This window comes from Centropristis striata, chromosome 3 (assembly GCF_030273125.1).
Source record: "Centropristis striata isolate RG_2023a ecotype Rhode Island chromosome 3, C.striata_1.0, whole genome shotgun sequence".
In the NCBI taxonomy this organism is placed as follows: Eukaryota; Metazoa; Chordata; class Actinopteri; order Perciformes; family Serranidae; genus Centropristis; species Centropristis striata.
In genome coordinates, this window is record NC_081519.1 from 45,003,724 (window position 1) to 45,025,956 (window position 22,233).

Genomic DNA, 22,233 nt, shown 5'->3' on the forward strand with positions numbered 1-22,233 from the left:
AGTTTTGGTCCGGCCCCTGAAACCTTCGTGGTGTTGGTCATGTGGCCCCTTGGGGACATTAATTGCCCCCCCCCTGGGTTAGAGGAATAATGATCCTCAGTGAGAAGATCAGGATTATATTTGGTTCAACTACAGAAACCACAGAGACACAGTGAGTCAGAGTGACTAACACACATCTGATCTGTGAGCAGCAACATGTGATTCACACAGTAAAACTCTACAGGAAACATTCCTTCAGAGGAAGAAAGAAAAGATTCTGATGAGTTCAACTCTAAAAGGACACGATGAATCACTGTAAAACATGAAGCTCACCAAGTATTTTCTTCTTCTATCTATCAATAGTATCTTAATTATATTGTTCTGAGTATAATTTACCTACTGACCATAGCTTTATGTGCTTATTTAATTATTAGTATTATTATTATGTGCTTATTTAATGATCTTATTGTGTAAAGACTTGTTTTTAGGATTGACATTGTGAGCTTTTTCATGCTTTTCAATCTCTTCAACTGTTGAATATGGTGAGTTTTTACCTCAAATATTGGCTCCAGTTGAGAGTTTTAGTTGCATGGAGTTTAAATGATATTTCTAAAGTATTTTCTATCACCAAAACGTGCTCGTTTCAAGTATTTCTGCTTATTTTAATGTTACTACAGTCAATTGCTCAAAATAAGAATATTTGGATTTATTTTAAGACATCATTGTTTTTCCAGTTTCTAGATATTTTTAACTTATTTAAAGAATTCTTACAAAGAAACATTAACTTACTGCTCTGGCAGATAATTTGACTTCATGGCTCAAACTGGCGGCCCGCGGGCCAATTGTGGCCCTCGTGATGATATTTTGTGGCCCCCACCTTGATATGAAAGTTTAATGTGAGTTTTATATGAATGGCACTTTACCGTGTTGTGTGTGGAAGGTCCCTTTAATTACTTTTTTGGGGTAATTTTGTGTCTTTTTTAGTAATTCTGTGTCCTTTTTTTAATGATTTTGTATCTTTTTTTGTAATTTTGTATCTTTTTTTGTAATTTTGTATCTTTTTTTTTTTAGTAATTTTGTGTCTTTTTTTGGTCATTTTGTTTCTGTTTTAAGTAATTTAGTGTTTTTTTTAGTAATTTTGTGTCTTTTTTTTAGTAATTTTGTGTCTTTTTGAGTAATTTTGTGTCTTTTTTGTCATTTTGTTTCTGTTTTAAGTAATTTAGTGTCTTTTTAGTAATTTTGTGTCTTTTTTTAGTAATTTTGTGTCTTTTTTTAGTAATTTTGTATCTTTTTTTGTAATTTCGTGTCTTTTTTTAGTAATTTCGTGTCTTTTTTTAGTAATTTCGTGTCTTTTTTTAGTATTTTCATGTCTGTTTTTGGTCATATTGATCCTGCCTCCTGCAGGTAATTCTAGTTTGAGGCTCCTGCTTCACTTGTTTCCAGCATGTTTTTGTTTATTTCTAGTTATTTATTTGTCATTTTTTTGTTGTCAGTTGGTTTCTGCAGGATTAGTGACTCAAACAGATTGTTCCACTTGGCCTTCTAACACACACACACACACACACACACACACACACACACACACACACACACACTCTGTGTATAATGTGAGCTGCTGCAGCATAATGTCATCTGGAGTCAATAACAGAGAGATCAGATGGAGAAAGAACAGACAGAGAGTCTAACAGTGAAACACTGCTGCTCTTTATCCATGTTCTCCGTCTATATATAGAGCACGCCACAGCCATGACATCACTTCCTGTCCAGCTCATTCAGGCGTTCTGTCTCAACAAGTGAAACTGGTCACGTGGTTCAGACTTTACACTGTAAAAGGTGTTAAAAACCAGATCTAACAGTAAATCTGCTGCATGGACAGATAATTTACCTTGACAAGATTTCTTAAATTAAGATTATTAAATCTAGAAATAAGCATGTTGAACACTTAAAATAATAAATTAACTCTTAAAACCAGATAAAGTAAAGCTGCCAGCAGTGATGAACTGGCCCGAGCAGAGTGACCTGATGATTATTTGGTTCTTAACAAGATAAAAAAAACTTTAGATTTAGAACAACAAACAACAAACTGACCAAAAAAGACGTAAAATGACCAAAAAAGACAAAAATTGACAAAAAAATAGACACAAAACTACCAAAAAAGACACAAATTGACCAAAAAATAGACAAAATTACCAAAAAAAGACGTAAAATGACCAAAAAAGATGTATAATAACCAATAAAAAGACAAAAAATGACCAAAAAATAGACACAAAACTACTAAAAAAAGACGTAACGAGGAGTTAATTTATTATTTTAAGTGTTCAACATGCTTATTTCTAGATTAATAATCTTAATTTATAAACCTTGTCAAGGTAAATTATCAGTCCATGCAGCAGCAGATTTACTGTTTGATCTGGTTTTTTAGAGATTTTTTTATTTTTTACAGTGTGCTGAAGAACCTCGGAGCTCCTCATTGGTTCCTAAACGGCTTCAGACTAATAATTTATTAAAATCAGGCTCCAACATGAATATTTAATGTCTGTATTTACTGTGTAAACAGGAAGTCACTCAGCCGAGACGCCAGAATAAACTGTTGGCCTCCAACGTCCCTCTAAACCACAGAAATCAGATCAGGAGGCGTAAAAACAAGCTTCAGAGCTGTTTAAAGCTCCACCACGATGATGATGATGATGATGATGATGATGATGATGATGGTGATCAAGTAAAACTGGAGATTAAATATATTTAGTATAAAATATAGATATTATCCTCGTTTGACCTCTTGCATGTTACAACATGTTTCATTGAGCATCATTGTGTTTTGAAAGTAATCAGCATCATTTTAAAAATCCATTTTAATGTTTTTTGGGTTTAAAATGTTTCTCCCCTGAGTCAACGTGAAAACTATAATTATCAGGTTGTTTAGGTGAAAGAAATGACACCAACATGACTTGGAAAACAAGTTTTAAGTGGCAAAATGGCAAAAAAATTAAGAGCTGGTTGTTCCAGATTCAGAAAAATGTATTAAAAAACCGATCAACCACTTTGAATGGATGCTTGAGGTGATTTGAAGAGAGTTTTTAGTCTCAGAAGGTAAAATGACGCTCGCTGCAGCTTCAGAAATATTTCACTCTTTTTTTAATCTTTGTGTTTTAACTGTTGGATGGACACAGACTGGGTTTACCAAGAAAGACCAATAATGACCAAAAATGACACAAATTGACCAAAAAATAGACACAAAACTACCAAAAAAGACTAATAATGACCAAAAATGACACAAATTGACCAAAAAATAGACACAAAACTACCAAAAAAGACTAATAATGATCAAAAAAGACACAAATTGACCAAAAAATAGACACAAAACTACCAAAAAAGACCAATAATGATCAAAAAAGACACAAATTGACCAAAAAATAGACACAAAACTACCAAAAAAGACTAATAATGACCAAAAAAGACACAAATTGACCAAAAAATAGACACAAAACTACCAAAAAGACGTAAATCAAATCAGCTGATTTGCAGAAAAATTGATTTAAAAACTATCCACCACTTTGAATGGATCATTTCTAACTAGATATTATCCTCTTTTACCTCTTTTATGGAATATTTGCAACCAACACTTCTTCTTCTTTGAGCGTTGAAACAATATTCAGTTATTGTTTTAATTTAACCTGTAGATGAACTTCTGTTCATTGTGACGTCAGTCGACGCAGCAGATCGCTGACTCATCGATCAATCAGTCAATAAATCAATAAATCAAACCTCTCCTACAGGTTGTAAATGGTCAATAAAAGGTTTGAGCAGCTCAAAGTGTTTGATAGATGATTAACCAGCCATGACCATAAAACACAGAAGAAGAAAACACTTTTAACACTAGAGATCAATAAAGATGATTAGAATCAGATCAGATATTTCTCTGGAAATGTTCCTGATATGGGATTAATAATGTTACAGCAGCACAAATAGAAAGAATAAATATTAAACAAGCAATATTAATATAAAGTCTGATACTGTTAACAAGTTAAAAAAGAAGAAAAATAACATTATTTTATCAAATATAGACAGACCCAACAAAATGTATTACAAATAAATAAAATTAAAAATTACAACTTAAAAATTAAAATTAAAAATTAAAAATTAAATTAAAAATTAAAAGTAAAACTAAATTAAAAATTAAAATTAAATTAAAAATTACAAATAAATTAAAATTGAAATTAAATAAAAACGTTAATTAAAATTTGAAATTAAAAGAAAGAAACAAAGAAATATAACACTTAAGAGCTAGAAAGCTAGATTATAGTAAAAAATAAATGTCCATATTGTTTGTGTGTAATTATTTGTAATGAATGAATCAAACGTCTGATCAGTATTTAGTGATCTGTGTCTGTTTCCGTCTACACTGTAAAAAATCTGTTTAACTTACAGTAAAATCCCGTCAGCTGTTGAATTTCACTGTAATAAATACAGCAGTGGGTTGTTTACTGTAAATTTAAATGTAAATATCAGCAAAAACTGTAGTTTAGAGCAGTAGTTCTCAACCTTTTTGAGTCGCGACCCCCAATTTAACATGCATGTTGTCCGCGACCCCCGCTCACTTGAAATTGACCAAAAAAGACACAAAATGACCAAAAAAAGACACAAAATGACCCAAAAAAGAAACAAAATGGCCCAAAAAAAGAAACAAAATGACCAAAAAAGACACAAAATGACCAAAAAAGACACAAATTCACCAGAAAAGAAACAAAATGACCAAAAAAGACACAAAATTACCAAAATACGACACAAAATTACCAAAAAAGACACAAAATGACAAAAAAGACACAAATTGACAAAAAAGACACAAAATGACCAAAAAGACTAAAACACATGAACACTTTAACACAGTGGAGACAGAGCTGACTTCCAAAATGATTTGGCGACCCCCAGAAATCATCTCGCGACCCCAATTGGGGTCCCGACCCCAAGGTTGAGAATAGCTGGTTTAGACAGAATATTCCCTTTATTTTAGCCTCATTGTGTCCGAGTCACATTCTGGTGTTCCTCCTTTAATTCTGTGTGTTTTATATAGTTTAAAAGTTTTGTACTATTCTTTGATTTACAGCGTCTACTGCTGCGGTTAGATTCAGTTTTTAATTCTACGTCCTGTTTCTGATGTAATTTAACAGTTTTACTAGCCTGGTATACCCAGACTGCCTTGCACGCTCTAGTTTAATTTTGAACCTCCATCCAGTCTGGAAACCAGGGAGGTTTCTTATCCTGTTTTAGGATCCAATCACAGAGCGGGGAGGGACGACAGACGGTGCCCCGTACTACTGGACAGACGGAAGCTTGTAGTTTTGTAGTTTTCTTACGGATCCAACATGGCTGCTGCAGACGCCAAACTCTCTTTAGCTGTAGACGGTGTTTTAAATAGTTTAGAGCAGGGGTCTCAAACTCGTGGCCCGCGGGCCAATTGTGGCCCTTGTGGCGATATTTTGTGGCCCCCACCTTGATATGAAAGTTTAATGTGAGTTTTATTTGAATGGCACTTCCACAGTAATTAAGTGGAAGGTCCCTTTAATTACTGTTTTGGGGGGTTATTTAGTCTTTTTTTAGATTATTTTTTTTTTGGCATTTTTGTTGCTTTATTTATAGTGACAGAGTGAAAGGGGGTGATAGAGGGGAAGACATGCGGCAAAGGGAGCTCAGGCCGGATTCGAACCCGGCTCCACCACAGCACATGGCATACATGGCAAGCGCTCTACCGGTGTGAGCCACCGGGACGGCCATTTAGTCTTTTTTTAATAACTTTGTGTCTTTCTTTAATAATTTTGTGTCTTTTTTTTGGTAATTTTGTCTTCTTTGGTAATTTTGTGCCTTTTTTAATAATTGTGTGTCTTTTTTTGGTAATTTTGTGTCTTCATTGGTAATTTTGTGCCTTTTTTAATAATTGTGTGTCTTTTTTTGGTAATTTTGTGTCTTTGGTAATTTTGTGTCTTTTTTTAAGTGATTTTGTGTCTTTTTTAAATAATTTTGTGTCTTTTCCTAGTAATTTTGTGTCTTTTTTTGTCATTTTGTCTTTTTTTAATAATTTTGTGCCTTTTAAAAAAATAATTTGTCTTTTTTGGTAATTCTGTGTCTTTTCTGGTAATTTTTATGTCTTTTTAAAATAATTTTGTGTCTTTTTTGGTCATTTTATGTCTTTTTTAAAATAATTTTGTGTCTTTTTTAGTCATTTTGTGTATATTTTTTGCCATTTTGTGACTTTTAAAAATATTTTTGTGTCTTTTTTATTCTGTGTCTTTTTTTGGTCATTTTGATACTGCCTCCAGAGACCCCCAGCAGCTTGTTTGTTGACCATAAAATCAGTGGATGTGTGGCTGAATGTGAACATGCTGCAGAAAAACGTTGCAGAAGCAGAATTTAGCATTTTAGCCTCAAAGTAGAGATGCTAGAGGGCTAGTCCGGCTATGTAAACATCCATCTCTGTTGCTCTACTACGTCATCTGGTATAACTGATCTGATTGGCTAAGAGCTACCTACAGACGCTTTGATAGACATTCTAAGCGTCCAATAAACGGCTCCGGAGGATCGTAAACCACACCTCCTCTACGGAGAAATGAACGGCTGGTTCCCAGACTAGATCTCATTTGAGATTACAGAACTAAAATTACAGTTTTACTGTCATTTCTACAAACACTTTTTACAGTTTTTCTTTCTAAATCACTTCCCTCCTCTGTCACACACACTTTATCAGATCTGATGCTACGTGGCACACACACACACACACACACACACACACACACACTGCTGAGTGTGTGTGTGTGTGTGTGTGTGTGTGTGTGTGTGTGTGTGTGTGTGTGTCTGTGTGTAACTCTGCGTTAATCAAACACTTTCTCGTTAGAGTTCAACAGCTCTGAGTCACATGACAGGCAGGTGAAAGGGAGTGTGTGTGTTTAGTGAGAGTGTGTGTGTGTGTGTGTGTATTTAGTGTGTGTGTGTGTGTGTGTGTGTGTGTGTATTTAGTGTGTGTGTGTGTGTGTGTGTGTGTGTGTGTGTGTGTGTGTGTCAGCAGGTGTGTCTTCAGGTGTAAAGGTAGGAATGCTCACCTTTGGACTGTAGAGGGTGTGGTGGTGGAGTTAACCATCTATAAAGGTGTGTATGTACACTACGTACACACTGTGTGTGTCTGTGTGTGTGTGTGTGTGTTCTTGTACTTCCTACATAGTGAGGACCAGAACACGTTTTTAACCAACAGAGTGAGGACATTTCGGCCGGTCCTCACTTCTTTAAAGGCTTTTTTTAGATTTCAGACTTTGTTTTAAGGGTTAAAGGTTACATGATAATGATAATTAACTGAAACTGTATTGTGTGGTTACAAAACTAACTAAATTATAGTGAAAATGTCCTTCGTTTTCATCTTTGTCAACTTTTTTCATCCATAATGAAGATGGATCAGACAAAGGAAATAAAGGCAAAATTTACTGTGACCTCTTTTAATCTCCCACCCAACAAATACCCCATTACAAAACACTACAACTAATAAAATCTAAACTAAAACTAGCAAACTCACTCTAAAAACGAATTAAAACGAACTGGATTTGAAAACAAAAATTCACAACAAAATTAAAAGAACAAGAGTGTGTGTTTGTATTTATTTCTCTGATAGTTCTTCTAGTTCTCCTCCAGCTCGTTACTGTGGACAGAAATATCACATTTAATGATTATTATTATTATTGTTATGATCACAATGATGAAATATGAGTATGAAGGATGTTTCTAACAGTAAATGTCCAACAGAGAGGAATCACCTGAACATCTGATCTGTGAGGTTTAATATTCTGGATGAGTTTCATTCGAGCTGTTTGAAATCGTCAATAACACTTTTCAATAACCAGATGGTGTTTTAAATGCAGCTGTGATCAATAATCTCCGATCAGCTCCGATCAGCTCCGATCAGGAACCATCACATTCATCAACATCCATAATTCTCCTCAGACTTTATTTTAGTTTCCTCTCCTGGTTAAAGTCCTCGTTTATGGTTTTATCTTGATTTATGAGTCTTATCTCACTTTTCCCTTTAATAAGCTGCTTCTGTTTCCACACAAACAATAACAACAACAACAACAACAACAAGAACAACAACAAATGTTTGTACATGGTAATTATAATGTAACGATATATTTACTGTAAACAATGTAAATCTGAACATTAATGCTGATACAGCAGAAAAACTTCTGTTAGAACTTCAGTTGAACCAGAAACTAAAGAAAACAACGTCTGATACCTCCATGACTGATTTAATTTTTTGTTGTTTTTGTTTTTTGCCATTTTCTGTCTTTTTTGGTCATTTTTACAAATATTTTTGGTCATTTTGTGTATTTTTTGTTCATTTTTACATATTTTTTTTGTCATTTTTGGTAATTTTCTGTCTTTTTAGTAATTTTTACATCTATTTTTTTGTCATTTTTTGTCATTTTTTACATCTATTTTTACCATTTAGTGTCTTTTTTTTTGTCATTTTTACATCTACAGTCGTGGAAACATTCTTGATAATAACCAAAATCATTATGAATAAAACCATGTTAAATGTCTAGATATCAGCTCTTAAATTAAACTCTTATCAGATATTTTTGTTGTTATCATTATATTTGTCCAAACAAATGAACCTTTAGTTGAACCAGACATTAAAATGAACAAGAAACTGAAGAATATTTTTAATAATTTTATTATTATTATTATTATTTGTCCCTTTATTTCACCAACATTGAGACGTTCAGTTAATAAAGTTTTCATCCCGAGGAGAAAATAAAAGTGTTCTACTAACTAAACACATGAAATGAGATGAAACGTCTGTTTAATTATTATAATAATAATAAAGAGACAATATTTACATTAGCAGTAAATGATTGTGTTGCTTTAATGTGAATCATTAATGCAGAGTTATCAGCTCTCTGTTATTTATTCTTATTACTGAATGTTTAATTAAACAATCTCATTATCAATAATTAACCCCTTCATCATGATGACATCACCAACTATCGGTTCATAACGCACAACAAACGCTTTGTTTCATTTATTTTATTCATTCTCTGTTGTCTCCTCGTGATGATGACTCACACACACACACACTCACACTCACACACACACACACACACACACACACACACACACACACACACACACACACACACATACAGATCATGTACACAGATACACACATAACAGTTATGAGGACGATATAATTTCTCAGAAACTATCCTGATAAACGATCGTATCGTTACAGTTTCTAATATTCAGACTCATTTTTATATGAATTACATTATTATTATTTAATACATTCACACAAACAGTTTTAATACGTTCCTGACTGACTGACACGCTGGTAGACCGTCAAATACAGTCAGTCAGTTTAAAGGACATAAACAGAATAAAAAGACGTTTCTAGTGTATGAGTGTATGTAGATGTATTAATAGGAGGGGGGTTTACTGGGTATATTTGTGTGGTGTTTGATCATTAAGTCTAGAATATGTAAATGAACATTAATTAATTGTGAGGAGCTTTAATTGATCCATCAGGAGTCTCTGCTGCCAGCAGCACCAAAACACCCTGCAGGGTTCTCCTGGTTCTCCTGGTTCTGTTTGGTCCCTGAGGATCTGAACCCCCAGAACCAGACCAGGAAGCAGTCAGGACTCATTAACTCGTCATTAAGACACCAGACTCCAGAACAAGACGGAAACAAGACAGAAACAAGACAGAAACAAGATATAAACAAGACATTAACTCAGAGACTGAACGTCCTTCATGTTGTTCCTGTTGGTTCACTAGAGTCAGGAGAGAAATACTCTGATGGATGGATGAGGAACAGGAGTTATATTATGACGCCAAGATTTAGTGTGTGTGTGTGTGTGTGTGTGTGTGTGTGTGTGTGTGTGTGTGTGTATGTGTGTGTGTGTATGAGTGATGGTGTTTGTTTTTTTTATCAGCTTTTATTTCTACGTTTTATATGTCGGACAGATGAGACGACACTTTTAAACCTTGTTGTCCTTGTTGACAGTAAAGATATTCTATTCTCTTCTCTTCTACTCTATTCTATTCTATTCTATTCTATTCTATTCTATTCTATTCTATTCTATTCTATTCTATTATATCATATTCTATTCTCTGGCGCTCCGGCTGTGACCAGTCTTTCCCTTCGTGTCCTCTCAGGCCTCAAAGACTAAAAAAACACTTTATTCATCATCATCACCCCTCTTACATATTTAATATTTTAAACTCTACAAGCTCTCAAAACGGCTCAACAGAACCACAAACCACCACTCAGAGAACCACCAGAACCACCAGAACCCAGACTGTGTGTGTGTGTGTGTGTGTGTGTGTGTGTGTGTGTGTGTGTGTGTGTGTGTGTGTGTAACAGTGATAAATGGAGGACAGTCTTTGATGTGCACTTACATAATCTGTGGTGATGGGCTGGAATGCCACTCTTTGGCCACACACACACACACACACACACACACACACACACACACACACACACACACACACACACACACACACACACACACTCTGACCCGGGGAGTCCTCTGGCAGCTGATTGGCTGTCGGAGCTTCAGTGTTTCCATCATGAAGCGTCTCGGAGCTGCAGAACGTTTCTCCGTCTCCTCGGCTTCTTTTCTTTCCTGATTTATTTTAAATCACTTTAATTTAACTTTTATCTCCACCAGCCGTGTGGTGAAGACCTAAAGACCTGCAGCTCAGCGTGGGGAGGGTCTGTAGACCAGGGGGTCCCAAAGTGTGGTGCGTGGACCCCTGGGGGTCTCTTAGCTGCAGGTGTTGATGTGTAAATGAAGCTTCAGGTTAGAATTTAACAGATTGAAATTGGTTTTAATTTGAGTGAGTTAACAAGTGGTCCCATATTAAGGCAAGATATTTACTCGTATTTGTTGCTCTGAAAGTTGCACCAGCAAGAAATGACAAGCATTAAAGTCATTAGATGCTGATAAATATGTTTACTGGAACAGAACGTCTGACAGCAGTTGCTTCTGTTAGTCGATAAACACAAATAACCATAATAATTATTTTATTTTATTTTTTATCTGTTGGTTTTATTTTCTAGTTGAAGGTGGTGAAGATGAACTGGGTCTTAACCTCGGAGCTTCATTTACTAACCAGCAACATAATAATTTTAAGTTAAAAAAAAAAGTTTTTTATTCAAAAATAATAAATAATGTAATTTCTGTAATACTGTAATAACTTTTGATGCATTATTGAATAAATTACTACATTTTTTACTTAGATTATTAGTTATTTTTAGATTGGTCATGTTTTTGAGCAGCTATTTGAAAAAAAAGAAGCAAAAACAGTGAAAGTGTTGTAAAGATAGTGAAGATGAACTGGGTCTTACTGGTAACTGGGAGCTTGATTCACTAACCAGTAAAGTGTCTCAGAGCAGAACAGACAATAATCAGTTTATCTCTAACGGCTGCACTGATTCAGCCTCAGACGGCTTTAATCACCTGACATGACAAACTCTGCTCTAATTGGCTGATAAGTCTCTGGTCTATTAATTAGTGGAGTCAGACCTGAAGTGATCTGTCTGCTGATGATGATGATGATGATGATGATGTTCAGACTGTTTCCCGTCTGGATCTTCTGGTTTTTAAATCCTGTTTGTGTTTCTCCTGCAGCTGCTGGAACATGTTCGCTCCCCTGATTCCATGTTAACCCTCGAGGAGCATCACGTCCGGCTCAGGAGCTAACTACACTACCCACAATCCCCCAGAACTGACCAGCCAGTCTGAGCTTATATCAGATAGAAGAACAACACTCAGAGGAACAACAACTACAGGAACACAACAACAACACAACAACAACAACAACACAGCAGCAGCAGCAGCAGCAGCAGCAGTGGTGTGAAGAGGACCACCATGGCCAACAACACGGCGGACCACCCTCCGGGGAACTCGGTTGCCGAGGGCAACCATGACGGGGACTTCGGGGTGAGCCTGATGGACCTGAGGAACCTGATGGAGCTGAGGAGCGCCGAGGCCGTCAACATGATCCGAGACACGCACGGAGACGTCCAGGGCATCTGCCGCCGCCTCAAAACCTCCCCCATAGAAGGTAAGACCCCAAAACACACCTCAAAACCTCCCCCATAGAAGGTAAGACCCCAAAACACACCTCAAAACCTCCCCCATAGAAGGTAAGACCCCAAAACACACCTCAAAACCTCCCCCATAGAAGGTAAGACCCCAAAACACACCTCAAAACCTCCCCCATAGAAGGTAAGACCCCAAAACACCTCAAAACCTCCCCCATAGAAGGTAAGACCCCAAAACACACCTCAAAACCTCCCCCATAGAAGGTAAGACACCAAAACACCTCAAAACCTCCCCCATAGAAGGTAAGACCCCAAAACACACCTCAAAACCTCCCCCATAGAAGGTAAGACCCCAAAACACACCTCAAAACCTCCCCCATAGAAGGTAAGACCCCAAAACACACCTCAAAACCTCCCCCATAGAAGGTAAGACCCCAAAACACGCCTCAAAACCTCCCCCATAGAAGGTAAGACCCCAAAACACCTCAAAACCTCCCCCATAGAAGGTTAGACCCCAAAACACCTCAAAACCTCCCCCATAGAAGGTAAGACCCCAAAACACACCTCAAAACCTCCCCCATAGAAGGTAAGACCCCAAAACACACCTCAAAACCTCCCCCATAGAAGGTAAGACACCAAAACACACCTCAAAACCTCCCCCATAGAAGGTAAGACACCAAAACACCTCAAAACCTCCCCCATAGAAGGTAAGACACCTAAAACACCTCAAAACCTCCCCCATAGAAGGTAAGACACCAAAACACACCTCAAAACCTCCCCCATAGAAGGTAAGACACCAAAACACCTCAAAACCTCCCCCATAGAAGGTAAGACACCTAAAACACCTCAAAACCTCCCCCATAGAAGGTTAGACACCAAAACACATCAAAACCTCCCCCATAGAAAGTAGGACACCAAAACACACCTCAAAACCTCCTCCATAGAAGGTAAGACACCTAAACACACCTCAAAACCTCCCCCATAGAAGGTAAGACCCCAAAACACATCAAAACCTCCCCCATAGAGGGTAAGACCCCAAAACCTCCCCCATAGAAGATAAGACCCCAAAACACCTCAAAACCTCCCCCATAGAAGGTAAGACCCCAAAACACCTCAAAACCTCCCCCATAGAAGGTAAGACACCAAAACACCTCAAAACCTCCCCCATAGAAGGTAAGACACCTAAACACATCAAAACCTCCCCCATAGAAGGTAAGACCCCAAAACACACCTCAAAACCTCCCCCATAGAAGGTAAGACCCCAAAACACACCTCAAAACCTCCCCCATAGAAGGTAAGACCCAAAAACACACCTCAAAACCTCCCCCATAGAAGGTAAGACCCAAAAACACACCTCAAAACCTCCCCCATAGAAGGTAAGACCCCAAAACACACCTCAAAACCTCCCCCATAGAAGGTAAGACCCCAAAACACGCCTCAAAACCTCCCCCATAGAAGGTAAGACCCCAAAACACGCCTCAAAATCTCCCCCATAGAAGGTAAGACACCAAAACACACCTCAAAACCTCCCCCATAGAAGGTAAGACACCAAAACACACCTCAAAACCTCCCCCATAGAAGGTAAGACACCAAAACACACCTCAAAACCTCCCCCATAGAAGGTAAGACACCAAAACACGCCTCAAAACCTCCCCCATAGAAGGTAAGACCCCAAAACACCTCAAAACCTCCCCCATAGAAGGTAAGACACCAAAACACCTCAAAACCTCCCCCATAGAAGGTAAGACACCTAAAACACCTCAAAACCTCCCCCATAGAAGGTAAGACACCAAAACACCTCAAAACCTCCCCCATAGAAGGTAAGACACCAAAACACACCTCAAAACCTCCCCCATAGAAGGTAAGACACCTAAACACACCTCAAAACCTCCCCCATAGAAGGTAAGACACCTAAACACACCTCAAAACCTCCCCCATAGAAGGTAAGACACCAAAACACCTCAAAACCTCCCCCATAGAAGGTAAGACACCAAAACACCTCAAAACCTCCCCCATAGAAGGTAAGACACCTAAACACACCTCAAAACCTCCCCCATAGAAGGTAAGACCCCAAAACACACCTCAAAACCTCCCCCATAGAAGGTAAGACACCAAAACACACCTCAAAACCTCCCCCATAGAAGGTAAGACACCAAAACACCTCAAAACCTCCCCCATAGAAGGTAAGACACCTAAACACACCTCAAAACCTCCCCCATAGAAGGTAAGACACCAAAACACCTCAAAACCTCCCCCATAGAAGGTAAGACACCTAAACACACCTCAAAACCTCCCCCATAGAAGGTAAGACACCAAAACACACCTCAAAACCTCCCCCATAGAAGGTAAGACACCAAAACACCTCAAAACCTCCCCCATAGAAGGTAAGACACCTAAACACACCTCAAAACCTCCCCCATAGAAGGTAAGACACCAAAACACCTCAAAACCTCCCCCATAGAAGGTAAGACACCTAAACACACCTCAAAACCTCCCCCATAGAAGGTAAGACACCAAAACACACCTCAAAACCTCCCCCATAGAAGGTAAGACACCTAAACACACCTCAAAACCTCCCCCATAGAAGGTAAGACACCAAAACACACCTCAAAACCTCCCCCATAGAAGGTAAGAAACCAAAACACACCTGTTTTATCTGGTTTTAAACACCTTTTTACAGTGTATAAGAGTCGTCTCCTGTTGTTATCAGTGTGGCGGCTTGTTTATTACCTCAAACATTTCTTATAATAGCCTTATGACTTCCTTTTCTTTTACTGGATCATCTTGTTGTTGGGTAGAACCAAATGATCCATGGTGTGAGAGATATGAATGATATTAAAGTCAGTGGTTTGAATCATCAGTTGGAGCTGTTGATTTGAATCCTCTTCAGTGTAATCAGGTTCTCTGGTCAGTGTTTATGTTCCAGCCAAGCGTAGAAGGCGTCCAGGCACGTTTTATTCACTGTGGCCTGGTTCTTCCTCTGCAATATATAGAATATATATCAAATATAAATCAGTCCTGCAGCTCTGTGGAACCAGCACCATCACCACTAGAAGGAGAGAAAAACTCTAAATAAGTGGTTACCACCATCGGAGAATAAAACAGCAGCTCCACAAGCTACATATTGAACTATTTTCATTTTTACATCCTCTCCTGTCCTCTCCTCTCGGCTCTGTGTAAACAGCCTGCAGATCAGTTGGATTTTTACTGATTTTTCTGTCACATGCAGAATCCTTCATGAATTTTATGTATTTTACAGGATCTGGTTAGTGTCAATACTTTATTTTTGGAGGAATTTCAAATGAGACATGCAGAATGAAGTGATTTTTTTTAAATGAAATATCACTATTTTAAGTTTAAATTTGGTTATTTTTCATAATGGAATAATTTTGTACCCCTGGTTTGTTCCAGGACAGTCAGGAAAGCAAAAAATTGGACAGTAATTACAGTTTCTGGCTACGAAAGAATATGAAGAAACAGAAACAGTCTTAATCACTAGAACGTTATGTTGCACACTATATATTGCCGTGTAAAGTTATATTACTTTGAAATAATCGGGTTTTGGACTGTTTTTTAATTACACATGAACATATTTACACAAAAAATATATACATAAAATAAAAAAACCCAAGAAACAAACACGTAAAACGAAAAATATGTGCTTCTGGTAGACTCGCTTTTATTTTAAAAGCTTAAAATCAACTTCCGGACCTGACAGTGCAGGTTTTTGTTTGGTCTTTATCTTGATACTTTCTTGCCTTTTTTCACCATATCCAGTTGAACTGGAAAGATATAATTTAAAAAAATATATTTTTAATTTAACACATCAATACACAAACATTTTCACATTTTCGTGTTTTTTTTTTGGTCATTGTGTCTTTTTTGTTTCTTTTTTTAGTCATTTTGTCTCTTTTTTCAGGTATTTTGTGTCTTTTTAGTCATTTTGTATCTTTTTTTTGTCATTTTGTGTCTTTTTTAGTCAAAAGATATTCACATAATACTTGGACTATTCAATCATAAAATAGATTGATTTAAACAGATAAAGCAAAGAGAAGAGGAGACAGTTCTAGTCCCAACACGCACACATAAAGAGCTGACAGTGTGTGAGACATTAAAGGTTTTCATACAACAAACAAACAAACAAACAGACAAACAAACAGACATGGTGGCGAAGGATGAACTGATCCTGATTCTGACAGATGATCAGTCTGATTTCACTCACAGCTTCATGTGAGGCCAGAAAATGGCCGACATGCTGCTGTTTGTTATTTCTCTCCCCCGCGCTCATCTTTTGATCCGTCTGTGTGTGTGTGTGTGTGTGTGTGTGTGTGTGTGTGTGTGTGTGTGTGTGTGTTTGGTCCATTCCAGGATGAAATTAGTTCCAGCCCGTTCCCCTAATGGCTCCATAGATCATTGCTCTGTTCCATTTAGTAATCAGAGGACAGCTGTAGTCGCGTCCTCCACGCAAGAAATTACTCACTTTAATGAAGAAACTCTAATTATATTTTCACTGCAGAGAAAAAAAACTGTGAATGTAAGATTGAGGGCAAACACGCATAATGATGCAGTGAAACAGTGAAGTGGAGGGGTAACGAGACGTGTTCCAGTCTGTCTTCTCTGATCGTTCCTTCCTTCTTCAGCAGCTTTTTATCATATTCTGATGTTTTATAGTGTTCACTGATTCATTATTTCACTAGAGATGTTGGCCTGGTGACGGACAGATTAAACCTCTGGAGCCTACATTTCCCAACATGCAGCAGGAGTACAGCCTTCTTATTGCACATAGACTGTATATGAATAATAAACCACAGACTGTATATAAATAATAAACCACAGACTGTATATCAATAATGTTTGTAATAATGTTTGTAGTGAGCCTGACGTCTGGTTGGTTTGTGTCTTTTTGTGTCTTTTTTTAGTCATTTTGTCTCTTTTTTTGACCATTTTGTGTCTTTTTTGGTCATTTTGTGTCTTTTATTGTGTCTTTTCTTGTGTCTTTTTTTAGTTATTTTGTGTCTTTTTTTGGTTAGGGTTAAGTGGTTCTTGTGGTCCTTTAGGTGGTTCTTGTGGTCCTTTAGGTGGTTCTAAGGGTCCTTTAGGTGGTTCTACTGGTCCGTTAGGTGGTTCTACTGGTCCTTTAGGTGGTTCTAAGGGTCCTTTAGGTGGTTCTACTGGTCCTTTAGGTGGTTCTACTGGTCCGTTAGGTGGTTCTAAGGGTCCTTTAGGTGGTTCTACTGGTCCTTTAGGTGGTTCTATTGGTCCGTTAGGTGGTTCTACTGGTCCTTTAGGTGGTTCTACTGGTCCTTTAGGTGGTTCTAAGGGTCCTTTAGGTGGTTCTACTGGTCCTTTAGGTGGTTCTATTGGTCCGTTAGGTGGTTCTACTGGTCCTTTAGGTGGTTCTAAGGGTCCTTTAGGTGGTTCTACTGGTCCTTTAGGTGGTTCTACTGGTCCGTTAGGTGGTTCTACTGGTCCGTTAGGTGGTTCTTGTGGTCCTTTAGGTGGTTCTACTGGTCCATTAGGTGGTTCTACTGGTCCGTTAGGTGGTTCTACTGGTCCATTAGGTGGTTCTTGTGGTCCTTTAGGTGGTTCTACTGGTCCATTAGGTGGTTCTACTGGTCCGTTAGGTGGTTCTACTGGTCCGTTAGGTGGTTCTTGTGGTCCTTTAGGTGGTTCTACGGGTCCTTTAGGTGGTTCTACTGGTCCGTTAGGTGGTTCTACTGGTCCTTTAGGTGGTTCTACTGGTCCTTTAGGTGGTTCTACTGGTCCGTTAGGTGGTTCTACTGGTCCTTTAGGTGGTTCTAAGGGTCCTTTAGGTGGTTCTACTGGTCCTTTAGGTGGTTCTACTGGTCCTTTAGGTGGTTCCACCGGTCCTTTAGGTGGTTCTACGGTCCTTTAGGTGGTTCTAAGGGTCCTTTAGGTGGTTCTTGTGGTCCTTTAGGTGGTTCTACGGGCCTTAGCATATCAACTGGAGCATTAACTGATGGTAGTTTAAATGTCTCTCTCTTGTTTACTAGTGATTGAGATCATAGTGTCGCCCTAAAAAACATTTCCGAGCTAATAAATCAAGTGACAAGTTTTCTCATTTTGCATTGAAACGAATGGAACAAAATGCTTCTGCAGCCGTTAGCGCCCCCTGCTGTAGAAACTGATTGATGACACGTCCACACCTCCAGTTTCTGTTTTAAATGGACAACCCTGATGACATCACTATGACATCATCAGGGTTTATTGATCGAGCCGTGGCCGCTGGCCCTTTCAATCTCTACTTATGATGCTGTTCTGCGGTTTCTCCAGTGTAGGAACTGATTTATAGTTTAGCTTTAATGTGCCATTGATTATCACACTGTGTCCACTTTAATTAATTTAACTCCAAAGTAATTGTTCCAGTGTTTGATTCACTTTGTGAGTCAGAGCGGCGAGCTGAGTGATGAACCAATCAGCTCTAATCCTGCAGTAAACACGTCAATATACGGAGATAGATCAGCTCTTATCAATATTATCAGACGCTTCTTTAGCTCTTTGTCTACTTATGGACTTTTGTGGATTACATGGCTTTTTTAATAGCATTTTTTTCATATTTGTTGTATTTATTTCTTATTGAGAAAAGAAAGAGGAGCTGAGTTTGGAGCATGAAATCGGCTCAACCATGAAGTTATTTCATATCGACGATTCATTAACCAAATAACGAGAGAACATTGTGATTCATATCGTTATTGAGATATGAAATTACCTTTAATGGGATAAAACTTTTGGTCCATATCGCCCAGCCGTACGCAGACACACAGATAAATACAGTGAACGTCGAGTCGTCAGGTTAGTTCTAGTGGGACTCTATTTTATTTGTGTCTTGTGTGTTCAGCGTAACAATTTTGGTCATTTTGTGTCTTTTGTTGTGTCTTTTTTTAAGTTATTTTGTGTCTTTTTTTGGTCATTTGGTCTTCTCATTTGTTTCTTTTTTGGTCATTTTGTTTCTTTTTGTGTCTTTTTTAGTCATTTTGTGTCTTTTTTAATCATTTTGTGTTGTTTTGTGTCTTTTCTTATCATTTTGTGTCTTTTCGTGGGTTTTTTTTTTCATTTTGTGTCTTTTTATGGTCATTTTTGACTTTTTTTTGTCTTTTTTTGGTCATTTTCTATCTTTTTGTCAGTTTGACAGTCGGTTCTGTGATTGTGAAACCAGTGTTTCAGGCTGTTCTCCGTGTCTCTCCTGAACCTGATCAGTCTGATCGATCTGGTTTGTGGTGATGAATCTCACAGAGATGATTCATGTTTCTCACGTCCTCAAACACAACACACAAGTTGTTCTTCTGTCTGATAGCCAGTCGACTCTCACTAACCCCACCAGGCTCTGTGTGTGTGTGTGTGTGTGTGTGTGTGTGTGTGTGTGTGTGTGTGTGTGTGTTAGCGACTTCACACCGTTATATTTAACTGTGTTTCTGTATCAGCTCTCTGTTCTGGCTGTGATAATGAGATGTTTCTTCTTCAGCTGCTTTTACTTTCACTCTGAAAAAATTAGACACACACACACACACACACACACACACACACACACACACACACACACACACACACACACACGGCCCATGCTGGCTGTGTCCTGCTGGTTAATGTGTATTGATGAATCGTTGTGTTTGGAGGTCATTGATTCTTCTTCATCTTTTTACTCAATCTGTATATTTCCTGTTGAGAGGACAGGCGTCCTCCCAGACTCACAGCCGGACACAAACTTTATTTAAACAGACCCGCGGTGAAGAGCTTCACAAAGAGACACAGAAGAAGATAAAAAGAATGTCTTTGGTCATTTTGTGTCTTTTGTTGTGTCTTCTGTATTTTTTCTGGTCATTCTGTCTTCTCATTTGTTTCTTTTTTTAGTCATTTTGTGTCATTTTTTTAGTCATTTTGTGTCCTTTTTTTAGTCATTTTGTGTCTTTTTAGTCATTTTATGTATTTTTTTGGTAATTCTGTGTCTTTTTTGGTAATTTTGTGTCTTTGGTGTATTTTTTTGATCATTTTGTGTCTTTTTTTAGTCATTTTGTGTATTTTTTTTTAAGTCATTTTGTGTCTTTTGTGTATTTTTTAGTCATTTTGTGTCTTTTTTTGATAATTTTGTGTCTTTTTTTTAGTCATTTTATGTCAGTTCTGTGATTCTGAGGTACGTAGAGGTATTGAGTAAAGTTGATCATATGCACCAAACTGGGCATTCTTGGGATTTTTCCTGTGGATTGTCTTCTGAGTAAAACTGATAAGAAAATGGTTTTCTATTGTTTGTTACAAGCAAAACACACCAACACGCCAAATACTGTAAATCTGTTATGAGACCAAGTCTGCAGCCAGGTCTTCACTTGAAAAACTTACATTTACAATCAAGGACAAATATTCCACCTTTGATAAAATATGGGGACGTTTTCTGGCATTTCAAATCTCTGATATGACCTCCAGTTTGCTTTTCCTTTGGTCCGTCTGGATTGTCTGGATGGTAGTTTCTGAGTATTTATTTGTGGCCTTGTGAGACCATCAGCTGGTCGTCCTGTTTTAGACATTTAGATATCTATACCATGATAATGTCTTGCTGTGGATGGTCTGTATTCTACCTTCCTTGTTCTTTGTCTGTGCTATCTTTGTTATACTTGAATTATCTCAAAATGTGATAAACACACATGTTTAAAGAGGCGCGGGGTGACAAAGAGCTTCACAAAGACACATAAGAAGCTAAAAATAAAGAAGTATTTTAAGACGCTGTGTTCTGTCAGTGAGCAGCAGACAGGAGAAGATTTCTCTTTTTCTCTCCATAACGTCACTTTTCTTCCTTCATGTAGAAGAGTTGAAACATTGAGGTCTGAGAGCTGAAACTGGAAGATAAAAATGGATTTTACATGCTGACACCAGCTGACGATCACATTTAAAACACTCTTTCTGTCTTTACTCATATTTGTCTCTTAGATTAGAGAAAAAACATGTGATCAGATGAAACTAATTGGACAAATGCTTTATTTAACACTTTGATTAATCGATTAATACGTCAGCCCGTTGAAGGTTTTAAGCTCTTGTAGCATGTGGAACAGGAAAAGCTTGTGTTAGAAGTTCAGATCATTTCAAATTAAAAGGACACAATAGCACAAATTGGATGTTTGGATGATTGTTCTTTTCTATACAACTTTGATTCCAAAAAGTTGGGCCACTGTATAAGTATAGTATAGTGTATATTTACAAAAACACAAGTTTTAACATGAAATATATTGTATTTGTGCAGTTTTTGATCGAATGTGTCACCAAGGATTTACAAATTATCACAATCTGTTTTATTTTTATTGTTTTGTCTCAACTCTCTTTAGAATCAGCGTTATATTTATTGTCATAATAGCTAATAAACTGTCAGTCAACAACTGCTGCAATGTGTGAAAATAGTGTTAAGAAACCAGAGAAGTCGCAAAAGATTAAAACGTTGTGAGTAAATGGTTGAAAAGTCCAACTTCTGTTACGTGGCTGAACTTAATGAGAAACAAAACAGAAACTCGAAGCTTAAAGTTCAACTGAAACATGAATTTTCTCCACTTTTTGTCCAAATGTAAGCAGTAAATGAGTGTTAGAAGCCTGGCAGCTTCAGGCTGCTTGGTGGTGTTTCCATGGCAGCTGCTGACCAACATTTGTGTTCGCGTTGCTAAGAGACGCTCTGCTAACATCTGTAGTCTCATCTAGTACTCTGGTTCCCAACCTTCTCTGGAGGGTCCCACGATTTTACCATTGGAAACTTTGGCAACCCCCCCCCCTCAAACTCAAATTACCTGGGGGCTGCTGGAGGCAGTATCAAAATAACCAAAAAAAGACACAAAATGACCAAAAAAAGACACAAAATGGCCCAAAAAAGACACAAAATTATAAAAAAAAGACACACAATTATTAAAAAAGACACAATTATTTAAAAAAGACACAAAATTATTAAAAAAAAAGGCACAAAATTATTAAAAAAGACACACAATTATTAAAAAAGACACAATTATTTAAAAAAGACACAAAATTATTTAAAGAAGACACAAAATTATTAAAAAGAGACACAAAATTATTAAAAAAGACAAAATTATTAAAAAAAGACACAAAATTACTTTAAAAAGATACAAAATTATTAAAAAGACACAAAATTATTAGAAAGAGACACAAAATTATTAAAAAAGAC

At 37.3% G+C, this 22,233-nt stretch overlaps 1 protein-coding gene across 2 annotated transcripts in view; it reads left to right on the forward strand.

The window, feature by feature from the left end:
- Window positions 1-11,350: 11,350 nt before the first annotated feature.
- The window catches only part of LOC131968840 (plasma membrane calcium-transporting ATPase 1-like), a 91,314-nt gene continuing 80,431 nt past the window's right edge, over window positions 11,351-22,233 (forward strand). The window contains exon 1 of one of the 2 annotated variants that reach the window (XM_059329884.1): window positions 11,351-12,085. In XM_059329884.1, coding sequence (XP_059185867.1) covers window positions 11,890-12,085 — 196 coding nt within the window. In that variant the 5' untranslated portion in view covers window positions 11,351-11,889. The remainder of the gene's footprint in view (window positions 12,086-22,233) is intronic. The other variant, XM_059329883.1, reaches the window with a different exon arrangement.